The sequence below is a fragment of the Erinaceus europaeus genome, chromosome 4, assembly GCF_950295315.1.
Source record: "Erinaceus europaeus chromosome 4, mEriEur2.1, whole genome shotgun sequence".
Classification (NCBI taxonomy): Eukaryota; Metazoa; Chordata; class Mammalia; order Eulipotyphla; family Erinaceidae; genus Erinaceus; species Erinaceus europaeus.
Genome location: NC_080165.1, coordinates 35,499,642 through 35,514,702, shown reverse-complemented (window position 1 = coordinate 35,514,702; position 15,061 = coordinate 35,499,642). Strand labels below are relative to the sequence as shown.

At 39.0% G+C, this 15,061-nt stretch overlaps 1 protein-coding gene across 1 annotated transcript; it reads right to left on the bottom strand.

Moving 5' to 3' along the window:
- Window positions 1–1,664: 1,664 nt before the first annotated feature.
- LOC132538193 (olfactory receptor 2G3-like) lies at window positions 1,665–2,633 on the bottom strand. Its single transcript, XM_060190792.1, has one exon. The coding sequence runs from the start codon at window positions 2,631–2,633 to the stop codon at window positions 1,665–1,667; it is 969 nt and encodes a 322-aa protein (XP_060046775.1).
- Window positions 2,634–15,061: the final 12,428 nt, after the last annotated feature.

The window sequence follows — 15,061 nt, the reverse complement described above, 5'->3', positions numbered from 1 at the left end:
CAGGCATGGAGACACTGTGATAACACCAGTGGCAATAAAAAAAAAGTCTTTATTTTTTATTTTATTTATTTGTTTGTATTTTTAAACTTCATTTATTTATTTATTCCCTTTTTTTGCCCTTGTTGTTTTGTTGTTGTTGTTGGATAGGACAGAGGGAAATGGAGAGAGGAGGGGAAGAGAAAGACACCTGCAGACCTACTTCACTGCCTGTGAAGTGACTCTCGTGCAGGTGGGGAGCCAGGGGGCTCAAGCCAGCGGCTCGAACCGGGATCCTTACTCCGGTCCTTGGGCTGTGCGGTACTATGCTTAACTCACTGCGTTACTGCCCGACTCCCCAAAATTTATTTTTATTAACAGTTTCAATGTGTAATTTCTTTCTATAAAAACCTGTCTGTAGATTAAGACTATTCTGCTTTGTTGTTGTTGTTGTTTTGTGTTTTAATCCTGTGCCTTGGGCTTTTTGGCCACACTACCATGACTTAACAATAGGGACTACATTTTATATTTGTAGTTGTATTCATTTATCATCTTACTATTTCTTACAACTTATTTACCCAGTCAGAATCTAGTACAATTCTTGGTGCATGGTAAATGCTTAAGAAGTGTTTTTTTTTTTTTTTAATTTTTATTTATAAAAAGGAAACACTGACAAAACCATAGGATAAGAGGGGTACAACTTTGAACAATTCCCACCACCAGACCTCTGTATCCAATCCCCTCCCCTGATAGCTTTCCTATTCTTTTTTTTTAATTCCCTTTTGTTGCCCTTGTTGTTTTTATTGTTGTAGTTATTGATGCCATTGTTGTTGGATAGGACAGAGAGAAATGGAGAGAGGAGGGGAAGACAGAGGGGGAGAGAAAGACAGACACCTGCAGATGTACTTCACCGCTTGTGAAGTGACACCCCTGTAGGTGGGGAGCCGGGTGTTCGAACCGGGAACCTTAGGCAGGTCCTAGCGCTTCGCAGCACGTGCAGTTAATCCGCTGTGCTACCCCCTGACTCTCAACTTTCCTATTCTTTACCCCTCTGGGAGTATGGACCCAAGATCATTGTGGGATGCAGAAGGTGGAAGGTCTGGCTTCTGTAATTGCTTCTCAGCTTTCCTATTCTTTACCCCTCTGGGAGTATGGACCCAAGATCATTGTGGGATGCAGAAGGTGGAAGGTCTGGCTTCTGTAATTGCTTCCCCGATGAACATGGGCGTTGACAGGTCGACCCATACTCTCAGCCTATCTCTCTTTCTTTCCCTAGTGGGGAAGGGCTCTGAGGAAGCGGAGCTCCAAGGCATATTGGTGGGGTTGTCTGTCCAGGGAAGTCTAGTCGCATCCTGCTAGCATCTGGAACCTGGTGGCTGAAAAGAGAGTTAACAATATAACCCCCCAACACTTCATCTGCACTATTCCAGGCTTTAGGCCCATGATTGTTCAAGAAGTGTTCCTTAAATTAATGAATCATTTTATTGGTTATAAGACTGTGATATAAGAAGACATAGGGATAGAGAGATGAAGCAAAGGAATAATGCACTGCCTATGGAACTCCACTTTGTGGTTATTGGTCTTCTGTGGGTTTGGGGATCAAACTCATTGTCTTACCCATAGCTCTACCAGTGGGTCATCTTCCTAGCTACTAGGAAATATTGTACTTTCGCTCTCTCCATTCTTACTCATGTGTTTCTACCTGACTCACAACTTTTCTGTCCATTTAAAAAAATACATAGCATTCTTTTTATTGCACTCTTTACATCTTTGTTTCTTAAAGTATAGATCAGTGGGTTAAGGCTGGGTGTAATGATTGTGTAAAAGAGTGTAAGGAACTTGCCCTCATCTAGGGAGGTGCTATTATTCTGTGGTTTCATGTACATATAAATAGCTGTTCCATAAAACAGAGTTACAACTGTGAGGTGGGAACCACAAGTATTGAGGATCTTATGCCATTTTCCTGCTGACTTGATCCTTATGACAGCTTGAGTGATGACTCCATATGAGATGAGTATGAGTGAGAGAGGTACTAGAAGAAATACTACTCCAAGAGTAAAGACAACAATCTCAAGTACTTTGGAATAGACACAAGCCATTTTGATCAATGCTGGCATCTCACAGAAAAAGTTGTCCACTTCCCGTTGCCCACATCTTGGCAACTTCATAGTCAGGGAACAAAGCAGTAAAGCACTTCCCAGACCACCTATCCAGGAGGTCAGCACCATCTTCTGGCAGAGCTGAGGGTGCATGATGACTGTGTAGTGAAGAGGTTGGCAGACAGCAGCATAGCGGTCATAGGCCATCACAGCCAGGAGGAGACATTCTGTGGCTCCCAAGTCAAGGGCAAAGAAGAATTGCAGCACACAGCCTCCATAAGTAATGGACTTTTTAGGGCCCCAAAGATTCACCAGCATCTGGGGCACAATGCTAGTTGTATAGCAGAGGTCCAAAAAGGACAAATTGGATAAGAAGAAATACATGGGAGTATGGAGGTGAGTGTCTAGATAGGACACAAGAATAATGGTTGTGTTTCCTACTAGAGTCACAAGGTAGAAGATGAAGACAACCACAGAGATGATGTGCTCTAGTTGGGGCCAATTAGAAAATCCCAGAAGAATGAAGTCTGTTGTTGAACTTTCATTGCTTGCTTCCATTGTTTCTTTTGAAAGGCTAGAAGACAATATCAAAGGGATGTTGCGGAGGAATTATTCTGATGCAGTCTCTGCCCCCAGATTTTACCACGCCCCGCAAAATCCTAGCAGTGCCCCTTTCAACCAATCTTGGCCCCACAGTCACCCCTGATTGTCGCCCAATAAAAAGCCCCCTCTCCCCCTCTCTGGGCTCTCAGCTCCCCCTTTCTCAGGTCTCGCTTCCTTCTCTAGCCCAGTGGTCAGGTAGTGTGACGGCCATTGTTGGCTGACTCCACGTGGCCTGAGCCACCCCCCTCCATCCTATAATAAAGATTTGTGTACCCCCTTGCTCTGGACGTCCACTCTCTTCTCCGTGGTGCAGCCCGACACGTGACCACTACAACAACAAAGGGACATAAATAATCTTGATTTTAGGTAGGACTAAGACACTCTGAGATTAGTCTGGCTATACAAAACTCATGTATTTTCATATTTCTCTGATCTGTAGCCCCTGTCTTTGTATGTTACTTATGTTGAGTGATCAAATTATCTTAGCATTTATTTATATCCAGAGATTGTTCAACATCATGTTAAATTCAATCACGCTGTATTGGGAGTCTCTGAAAAGCTTGCTGTGATATTCCATTGATGGCTTGGCATATTTTAATTAGAGAACTTATCCACTATTGTGAATGAATTTTTAAAAAAGTATCTATTTATTTTCATTTTTTTGCCTTTTTTTTAAACTCTTTTTTTTAAAAAAATATTTTCTTTGAGAATGAGAAAGGAGGAGAGAGAAAAAGAACCAGGCATCACTCTGGTACATGTGCTGCGGGGCGTTGAACTCAGGACCTCATGCTTGAGTGTCCAATGCTTTGTCCACTGTGCCACCTTCTGGACCACTTAAATGCTTTAAAATTTTAAAAAATATATTTTCTTTATTAATGAGAAAGGAGGAGAGAGAGAAAGAACCGCACATCATTCTGGTACATGTGTTGCTGGGGGTTGAACTCAGGACCTCATGCTTGAGAGTCTAATGCTTTATCCACTGTACCACCTCCTGGACCACTGTGAATCAATTTTCAGGGTGACATACATTTTGAGGAATTGTTACTCCTCTGCACTACATCATATGTATTACATGGTTATGGCAAATGCTTTGTTATAAAAGGTTGTAAGAAGTGAAATGACATGGCATATTTTTGGGTGAGACCTATCATTAATTAGTAGAAATAACTTTCTTATTCACCTCCAAATATTTAGAACCAATCATTATTTGTAGTAAAAACCATTGCCATTGCCAACTTTTTCCTTCTGTATTTTTCTGTTCAACATTATAGATGTATTTGTTCTTGCATTAATTTCAGTGTTTACTCTTTGTTGTTTGAATTTTTTTTCTTGACAGAAATTTCCACTATTTGCATACACTGAAGTTATGTTTATTTTTATATTTTTCATAATTTTTGCCGAATCTGAATGGTATCGGTAATGCTTGCAAAGTCATAAATGGTCATAGTTTCACAGTCCCTTGGTCTCTATATAAACGTTAAGACCATTTGTTTTAGCATCTTTTCATCTGACCATTCCATACAGTTAGCAATCTTGGTGATTCAAACAAAAGGCACTTCCTTATGCCAGGTGTGTTATGTGCTTATTAATAAAGATAATGATAATTCCTTCTAAAAGGGAGGGTGTAAAGCTTAAGATTGAAAGATGCAAAATGGATGCAACTGGAGGTGAAACAAGTGAAAAAGTGAAAAACACTTACTGGAGAGGCTTACTCATTTGTAGAATACTGAAAACTAAAGCAGAAGAACTTTCAAAGAATATAGCAACCAAACTATTTCTTGAAGCCTTTGTCAAAAGTATAGTAATTGTGGAGGGCACACATGAACTAGAACGATAAATGATGGATGAATTGCATACATATGATAGGTGTGAAAGTACATCCCTAAATTTTATCTACTTATTTATCTATTTACTTATTTATTTCCACCAGGATTATCAATGGGGTCTGATGATAATATCACAATTCCTAATGGTACTTTTATTTTTTCTTTTCTTTTCTTTGGTAGGATAGAGGAACATGGGGGGTTGGGAGAGTGAGGGAAAGAAAGAGAGATGGTGAGAGGGAGTGAGAGAGAGAGAGATACCAGTAGCAGTACTCTAAGACTTGAGAAGCTTTTGCCTCAGCAGGTGGTGATGGGGCTTGAACATAGGCTTTCACACATGGTAATGTGAGTGTACTACCCAGTGTGCCATTGTCTAGGGCCCATCCCTGAAATTTTGTATTTTGGAAATCAATGTTAAATCAACATTAATTAAAAAATTTAGATACTGTGAAAACACTTGGTATTGTGCTTCATTCATTATTAGAATATAAAAAATGACTGTAGTAGGAACACAAGAATTACTGATATGTACATAACTAAAAGAAGAACAAAAAAACATAGAAAGAGATACTAGGAGAAATAATAAGAGAAACAGATATCAACACAGTCATAGTAGTGTAACTTAAACCCCATGTATGCAGCCTGAGACACAGTTTAACCAGTGTGGTACTGAGTTCTCATGTCTGAGGTCCTTGTTTAATCCAGGTACTGAATTTGGCAGAGTACTAGTCTTCTGTCCTCACTCCCCCTTCTCTGTCCCTACATATCTACATTGTGAAAAAAATCTTTTTAAAAAAAAGCTGACATCAATATAATGATCATTCCAACAGAAAGTTAACAAGGAACTTAGTTCTCAACTGATACATTAATGGATATAATAGAAATACACAGGAAATTTGTCCCGTGGTAGAGGAATATACGTTCATTTCTTCTCCAGGGTATATAGAATCTGTTTTATGAATAAACCATATGTTGAAACTCCTAACAGTTATTTATGAAAACTCAAATTATGTCAAGTATATCTTTTTTTTTTAATTAAGTCTGAGACTTTATCATCTACAGAATGGTGAGTCTGCAGTATTTTTATTTATTTATTTAAAATTAAAAAATATCTTTATTAGATAGAGACAGACAGAAATTGAGAGGATAGAGAGGGAGAGACAGAGAGACACCTGCAGCTCTGCTTCACCACTCATGAAACTTTCCTTCTGCAGGTGGGGACAGGGGCTTGAACTGGGTCCTTGCTCACTGTAACATGTGTGCTCAACCAGGTACGCCACCACCCAGCACCCATCATGTATATCTTATGATAATAATGACATGGAATTCAAAACCAACCATGAGAAGAAAGTTGAAAAATCACAAATGTGTGGATACCAGATCACATGGCCCTAAAAAAATAAGGAGGTGTTGTAGTAGATAATGCATTGCACTCTCAATCATGTGATCCTGACGTCAATCTCCAGCATCACATGAGCCACATTATTCTGATACAAAAAGGAAACATTCCATTCCTTCTTTCCTTCCTTCCTTCCTTCCTTCCTTCCTTCCTTCCTTCCTTCCTTCCTTCCTTTCTCCCTTTATCTCTCTCTCACTCTGTATTTCTCTCTTTTTTTCTCTCCCTCTTGTTCATGCTCTGTTCTTCCTTTATTTATAGAGACAGAGAGAAATTGAAAGGGCAAAAGGATAGAGAAGGAGACAACTGCAATACATTCTTGTTGTTGAGCCTCTTGTGAGGCTTCCTCCCTGTAGGTAGGGACCAAGAGCTTGAACCAGGTCCTTGAGCATGGAAATGTGTGTGCTCTATGAGGTGTGATAATGCTTGGCCAAAAAAACAAATTCTTTTTTTCAAATGTGAGTAACTTAAAAAAGTTACTTATTTATTTTTTATGAGAGAGAGAATGAGAGAGAGAGAGAGACCAAAGCACATCTCAGCTCTAGCTTATCTTAGTGCTGGTAATTGAATCTGGGATCTCAGAGCCACAGGCAAGAAAGACTTGCATAACCGTTATGCTATCTCCCAAGCTGAGACCCCCACCTTGAAAATATATATTGGGCTGGAGAGATAGCATAATGATTATGGAAATTACTCTTATGCCTGAGATTCCCAGGTCCCAGGTTCAGTCTCCAGTACCATGGTAAACCAGAGTTGAGCAGTGCTGTAGTAACTAAACAGAACAAAAATAAACAACAAAAAGCCCATAACAACAACAAACTAAAATCAGTTGTGTATGCTCTCTATAAAACCTTTGGACTAATTGAAACTTTACTGTGTATTTGATTTCCCTCTTATATGTACTATCTTGTACCTGTTTTTATTGTAATTCAATCTACATTTACTTCAATTATTTCTGAGAATCATGTAGATGTGTATTCCTTGTCCCTCCCTCCCTTTCTTTTCTCTTTCTTCTTTCCTTTTTTTTTTTGATTTATTTTATTTATTTCATTAGACAGAGATAGAGGCACAGAAAGGAGAAAGAGGCCAGAGTGGCAGTCTGGCATATGTGTTTCTGGGATTGAACCTGACACCTCATGCTTCAAAGTCCAAAGCTTCACCACTGCACCACCTCTTAGTCCTCCATTCCTGGCTTTTTAACATGCTAACACTACTAGCTTTTTAAATTTGATTATATGTTATCTTTTAAAAAATATTTATTTGTTTATTCCCTTTTGTTGCCCTTGCTGTTTTTTTTTTATTGTAGTTATTATTGTTGTTGTCGTTGTTGGATAGGATAGAGAGAAATGGAGAGAGCAGGGGAAGACAGAGAGGGAGCGAAAGATAGACACCTGCAGACCTGCTTCACCGCTTGTGAAGCGACTCCCCTGCAGATGAGGAGCTGGGGGGCTCAAGCCGGCATCATTACGTTGGTCCTTGGGCTTTATGCCATCTGCGCTTAGCCCGCTACGCTACCGCCCGACTCCCTATTATATGTTATCTGTTTAAAAATATTATTTATTTATTTATTCACTTTTGTTGCCCTTGCTGTTTTATTGTTGTAGTTATTATTGATGTAGTTGTTGTTGGATAGGACAGAGAGAAATGGAGAGAGGAGGGGGAGAAAGAGTGGGGGAGAGAAAGACAGATACCTGCAGACCTGCTTCAACGCCTGTGAAGCGACTCTCCTGCAGGTGGGGAGCTGGGGGCTTGAACCAGGATCCTTATATGCCAGTCCCTGCGCTTGGCGCCAGGTGCGCTTAACCCGCGGCTCTACCGCCCGGCTCCCTATATGTTATCTTGATAAATATTTTACCTTCTCTGACTCAACAAATAATATCGCTAATCTTTAAAAAAAAAAAAGAAAAGAAAAGACAAAACTTATTTAGGCTTGGTAAAATAGCTCATTTTATTAATGCACTAGTTTTCCCTTTGTTTTATTCAGGTTTGAGCCTAGCCCCCATTACACTGAAGGGAGCCTGGTGCAGTGGTTTCTTTCCATCTCCTTATCTCTGGAGAAACAACAGCAGCAACAATGGTGATTTATCTACTGCAATACACATATTCAAGGCTCACTCTCATTATAACTTTAGAGACCTCTTTCACAGAAAGTAATAATGGGAGGAGGAGGTTTCATGATTTTTATGCAAAAAGTCTGTCATGCCCCACAAGAACCAGTTCAAGCCCTGGCTCCCCACCTGCCGGGGAGTTGCTTCATATGCGGTGAAGCAGGTCTGCAGGTATCTATCTTTCTCTCCCCCTCTGTCTTCCCCTCCTCTCTCAATTTCTGTCTTATCCAACAACGACAACATCAACAACAACAACAACAACAATAATAACTACAATAACAATGAAAAGCAACAAGGGCAAACAAAGGAAAAACAAATAAATAAATATTTAAAAAATTAGAAAAAAAAAAAAAAGACTGTCATGCCCGAGGCTCTAAGGTCCCAGGTTCAATTCCCCCGCAACACCATATAACAAATCTGAGCAATGTACTGGGGGGAAAAAAGAGTGATAATATTTACTAGGAAATATAAAAACACCAGATAATCAAAACAAGCCTAAGAAAAAAAAAAGAACAAAAAAAGGGCATTGTTATACTTCTTGATTTCTATGTATATTACAAAAGGATAACAATAAAAAGCATGATATTGGAATGAAGTTAGAAACACAGTTGCATCACATAGAATTGAGAGCCCAGAAATAAATCCACACAGATATGCGTAATTAAGCTATATCAAAGAAACCCAAGATAAAATGGAGTACGGAAAGTGCTTTCAGTAAAAGGTGCTATGTGAACTGCACTGAGCGAGGAAACCCATCTCTTTCATAACAAACACAAAATTTAACTAAAGACTGGAAATTAAAATTTAACTGGAAGACTAGAAATGGAAAAATACACAAAGAAGTGACAAAGCCTTCAACATTTTTTTTGGATAGTTTTATGGCATATTTACAATAGCAAGGTGAACAAAGGGGACATCATTAAATTAATGGAGAGTGAAAGAATTATTAAAATGAAAAGGCGGGGCATTGTTATGCAAAGTGCTTTTATACATGAGGTTCAAATCCCTGGCATCAGAGTAAGCCAGAGTTGAGCACTGCCTGGTCTAAAATAAAAGATTATTACAAAAAATTATGTACGTCTTTGCTGCCTTGGAGGTGGGTTAGTGACTAGAGCTTAAGCTTTTAAAATGTGTAAAGAAAAGCGCCAAGCGGTGGCGAAGCGGGTTAAGCGCACATGGCACAAAGAACAGGGACTGGGTTAAAGATCTCCACTTGCAGGGGGTTCACTTCCCAAGCAGTGAAGCAGGTCTGCAGGTCTGTCTCTCCTCCTCTCTGTCTTCCCCTCCTCTCTTGATTTCTCTTTGTCCTATCTGACAGCAATAACAACAACAATAATAACAGCAACAATAAACAACAAGGGCAACAAAAAGAGAAAAAAAATAGCCTCCAGGAGCAGAGGATTCATAGTGTAGACACTGAGCCCCAGCGATAACCCTGGAGGCAAAAAATAAAATAGAATATATAGAGATATTAATTGGATTTTTAAAAATTATTTTTCAAGCAAGAGGTACATTTCTGTAAATATTGAACGTCAGGGAAGAAAAAAGCAATATAAAAATATAAGTTAGTGGTTCCTTGGAATTCCATATAATGAAGTATTGGGTAGCCTGTCTCTTAAATCAATCCAAATCTAATATAATAATTAAAAAAATCAAAACAGCTAAGACCCCAGCCTCTAGCTCAGAGCATTGTGATTTTCTTTCTTTCTTCTGTTTTAAGAGTATAATTATATAATTACCTCACAGTGTGAACTTGAGCAAGCTAAGTAATTCACTAATTATTAGTTACTACCTTTGTAAAGTAGTTGTTCCAATAGAACCCACTTTGTAGGGTGGTTATCTGGATGATGAAATATTAAGTGCAAAATATTTAATACAATGTGGAGCATAGAAAGCATTCAAAAACTTTAGTACTCACTATCAGCTCTCACTGAAATTTAGTATAACCCAAATTCCTGGTGGATATTAGTATACTGACGTGTAGGCCTCACATACCTTTCCTATCTTCTCTCTCCTATTGTTATTATTATTATTTTGCCTCCAGGATTATTGCTGGGGCTTGGTGCTCGCACCACAAATCCACTGCTCCTGGAGGCTATTTTTTCCCCTTGTGTTGCTCTTGTTTTATTGTTGTTGTGGTTATTATTATTGTTGTTGTTATTGATATCATTGTTGTTGGATAGGACAGAGAGAAATGGAGAGAGGAGGGTAAGACAGAGGGAGAGAGAAAGATAGACACCTGCAGACCTGCTTCACCGCCTGTGATGCGATCCCCCCTCTGCAGGTGGGGAGCCAGGGGCTTGAACCGGGATCCATGCACTGGCCCTTGCACTTTGCACCATGTGTGCTTAACCCATTGCGCTACTGCCTGACCCCCTCCTCTCCTGTTTTTTTAAATTATAAATTTTGTAATTTATTAATTTTGTTAAGTTATGGTAGAGATAAGGAGAAATAGGTAGAGGGAGGAAAGAAAGAGTGAGAAAGAGAGACACCTGCAGCACCACTCCACTGCTTGTGAAGTTTCCCCTTTATAGTCTGGGACTTTATAGTTTGACCCACTCACTTGGTAACTTGTGCACTTGCCCTGTTACATCCTTTTCATGTGAAACAGAGGCCCTTGCTGTATGACATCTTTCTTTCTACCTTCTGTTTTGACTCCATATCTTTTTCAGTTGCAATAGCTGAGAATACTAACTAGTAGACAAATGTATCTGAATTTATTGAAGTTGTCATCAGGAGGAACTCACAGTTGCCAGGATTTCATGGAGTCTACATGTAGTCTTTTCCCTTGAAGATGATCCACCACTTCATTGACAGTTCAGAAAAGCTCTTCTTCATGGCATCGCCTCATGGGCTATCCTACCACCAGTTTCCTATGCTAACAAGCGATCACATTTGCTTTTGAAAGCAACAGCTGACTCAGACTCAATAGAAACATACTGATAAGAAATGTGGGTGATGGAGCAGCACTAAGTGTGGACCGGTGGAAGAGCTGAGAAATAAGTTTTTGTTAAATATATTTTCTATAGGGTATTTGTAGTTGTTTGGTGTGTGCTCTGTTTACAGGACTGTGAACAGGGAAGTATTTACAACACCAAGGGCTACTGTTCTGATGTGATTCAGACCTGAGGGACTGATATTCCACAGAGGTGATTAAGAAATCTGTAACTGTGATCAGAAGGTTATCCAAAAGCCAATTTTTTATGAGAAGTTCCCTTAGGAGATTTTTCTCCTCCTCCCCCCTATTTATTTATTTGTTTATTTATTTATTTATTTGTTATTACTATTTTTAAATATTTATTTATTTGTTCCTTTTTTTGCTCTTGTTGTTTTATTGTAGTAGTTATTATTGTTGTCACTGATGTCATCGTTGTTGGATAGGACAGAGAGAAATGGAGAGAGGAGGGGAAGACAGAGAGGGGCAGTGAAAGACAGACACCTACAGACCTGCTTTACCGCTTGTGAAGCGACTCCTCTGCAGATGGGGAGCTGGGTGTTCGAACCGGGTTCCTCATGCCAATCCTTGCACTTTGTGCCACATGTGCTTAACCCGCTATGCTACTGCCCGACTCCCTATTTAAAATTATTTATAAAAGTATCGACACTGTTGGATAGTATGCCAGCTCCCCCTGGCTTCTGCTTAACCATATGCCTATATAGGGATGGATTTAATCCCATTCAAAGCTTTGGTCTATTTACATAAATCACTTTTACATAAAGCTCTGCCTCCAGGGCATTGGTGGTTCAGTGATAGGATTTTCACCTGCTCCGCCCCCTCTGTCACACTCTGATTTTCACCAGTCACTTTTCTCTCCACCCTCTCTATGTCACATCCTGTTTCCACCCTACTTGGCAAGTATATATAAAGACAGCATTGTGAGTTTTAGAGTACTTGAGTTTAGCTTAGCTCGTCTTAGATTGTGCTGCATCCTGCATGAATAAAGAGATACTGCCTACAGCTCAACCATGAGTCCCTGGTCGTCTGTTACCCGCCCGTGAAGCCAGCCCGGTGAAAACAACCTAGCCCGCACAAAACAACAGACACTATTAGAATAAGAGGGGTACAATTCCACACAATTCCCACTATCAGAGTTCTGTATCCTATCTCCTCCTTTGAAAGTTTTCCTTTTCTTTATCCATCTGGGACCATAGACCCAGAATCATTATGGGGTGTAGAAGGTGGAATATCTGGCTTCTGTAATTGCTTCTCCGTTGAACATGAATGTTGGCTGGTCAATCCATACTCCAAGCCTGTCCTAGAGGTTCCAGGATTGTGAGAATATGGGCTTTATAGAGAATGGGGAAAGTTTCCTGCTGTCTCGGGGTTTAAGAATGCAATAGAAAGTTATTATTATAACCAAGTTATTTGGAAATCTGGTTGACTCTGAAAATCCCATCATTAGGATTTTCAGTATCATACAAGACCTCACCATAATTTATGTCACTTAATGCTATTAACTCTCTCTTTTTAAAATAAATTTCTTTTATGTCATTTAATTTTAGAGGTGAGTTTATTTATTTATTTACTGTATTCAATATATTGTTGAAGGTAGAACAATAGTACAAACCATACATGCTTTCAAATTAACAGATCTAATGAAATTTATTTATTTAACAAATAAGATAAACAAGTTGGAGGAAAACAGTTACTTTCCTTGTATTTGTAGGCACAGGGAAGAAAGTATCCAGTTGCATAAAATTATGGAATAAGGGGTAACATGCTGGTCCACCAGGTTAAGCACACATAATACTAAGTGCAAGGACACAAGCAAATACTCAGGTTCAAGCCCCTGGCTCCCCACCTGCATGGTGGGGGTGGGTACTTCACAAGCAGTGAAGCAGGTCTGCAGGTGTCTTTTTCTCTCCCTCACTATCTCTCCCTTCTCTCTCAATTTCTCTTTGTCCTATACAATAAAATGGGAGAAATGGCCACCAGGAGCAGTGGGTTTGTAGTGCTGGCACTGAGTTTCAGTGATAAGCCTGGAGGCAAAAACAAACAAACAGTGGTCTAGGAGGTGCCACAGTGGATAAAATGCTGGTCTCTCAAGCATGAGGTCCTGAGTTCAATCCCAGGAAGCACATGTACCAGAGTGATATCTGGTTCTTTCTCTCTCTCTCTCTCTCCCTCCTATATCTCTCATTAATAAATAAATAAAATACATAAAAAACAAAAACCAAACATATAGAGTAATCCTAGTTCTTCAGTGGTGAGTCATACTGTGGTTGTTTTGTTTGTAAGGACAGAACAGGGGAACACCTTTGAGGTTACCACTCAGAGAACTGGAGACTGAGAAACAACCTAGGCAACTTAAATGCCTCAACAATCTTCTACCTAACAAATTATCAGGAAATCACTATCCTGAATTTTATATTCATCACATCTTTGCTTTAGAACATAAGTTATATGTTGACATACTTATATGCATAAGTGAATATTGAAATAGCATGTATTTAAAATTAGTTGTGTTTGAACTTTAACAAAGAGTATTATACCATATATATGTTTATACACATGCTTTTGAGTTTTTTCATCACTTTGTTACTCAGATTATTTAGTGCTTTATGCACTTAAATCATTAGTGTACCTAAACTTTATTTACATCATCTGTGTATCAATATGTTACAACAGTTTTGCCATTCATTGACTTACAATTTTGCCGATAACAGTTTTTGGCTCATATGACAAAATTCAGTTATGCTGAAAAATTTTCCCATAAATCTCTTGAGAGCTTATTTGCAATAATGCCTTTAGGGTATATATATTGAGAAGAGGAATTGCTGGATTATTGTTGGATTAAAATATTTATTATGGAATAAGTGAAAAATTAGATTAGCAAGTCATTTTCTCAAAAAAGACTGTAATTTATCATGTCCTTGATGTGTATTAATTCATCTATTGATCTATTCAATACACAGTCCAACACCTGTTCTCACAGACTTAGTTAGGTGCCATCTTAGTTTCCATTTCCTTAATAATTGGTGATTAGAACTTATTTTTATGGAGATTGGGTGGTGGTGTACCCTGTTGAGTGCATACATTACCAAGGCTGAGAACCTGGTTTCTGCCCTCACTCCCCACCTGCCAAGGAGAAGATCTCTAGCAGAGAATAAGTACTGCATGTATTTCCCTCTTTCTTCCTCTCTGTCTATCCCTTTCCCCATAAATTTCTCTCTTCTTATCAAATCAAGACAAAAAAGAAAAAAAAAAAGGTGGTCAGGAGGTGGATTGTTGTGCAGGCATGGAGACACTGTGATAACACCAGTGGCAATAAAAAAAAAAGTCTTTATTTTTTATTTTATTTATTTGTTTGTATTTTTAAACTTCATTTATTTATTTATTCCCTTTTGTTGCCTTTGTTGTTTTATTGTTGTTGTTGTTGTTGTTGGATAGGACAGAGGGAAATGGAGAGAGGAGGGGAAGAGAAAGACACCTGCAGACCTACTTCACTGCCTGTGAAGTGACTCTCGTGCAGGTGGGGAGCCAGGGGGCTCAAGCCAGCGGCTCGAACCGGGATCCTTACTCCGGTCCTTGGGCTGTGTGGCACCTATGCTTAACTCACTGCGTTACTGCCCGTCTCCCCAAAATTTATTTTTATTAACAGTTTCAATGTGTAATTTCTTTCTATAAAAACCTGTCTGTAGATTAAGACTATTCTGCTTTGTTGTTGTTGTTGTTTTGTGTTTTAATCCTGTGCCTTGGGCTTTTTGGCCACACTACCATGACTTAACAATAGGGACTACATTTTATATTTGTAGTTGTATTCACTTATCATCTTACTATTTCTTACAACTTATTTACCCAGTCAGAATCTAGTATAATTCTTAGTGCATGGTAAATGCTTAAGAAGTGTTTTTTTTTTTAAATTTTTTATTTATAAAAAGGAAACACCAACAAAACCATAGGATAAGAGGGGTACAACTTTGAACAATTCCCACCACCAGACCTCTATATCCAATCCCCTCCCCTGATAGCTTTCCTATTCTTTTTTTTTTAATTTCCTTTTGTTGCCCTTGTTGTTTTTATTGTTGTAGTTATTGATGCCATTGTTGTTGGAT

Coding starts and splice junctions, on each gene's coding strand:
- LOC132538193 (XM_060190792.1), bottom strand. CDS start 2,633: ATGGAAGCAAGCAATGAAAGTTCAACAACAGACTTCATTCTTCTGGGA.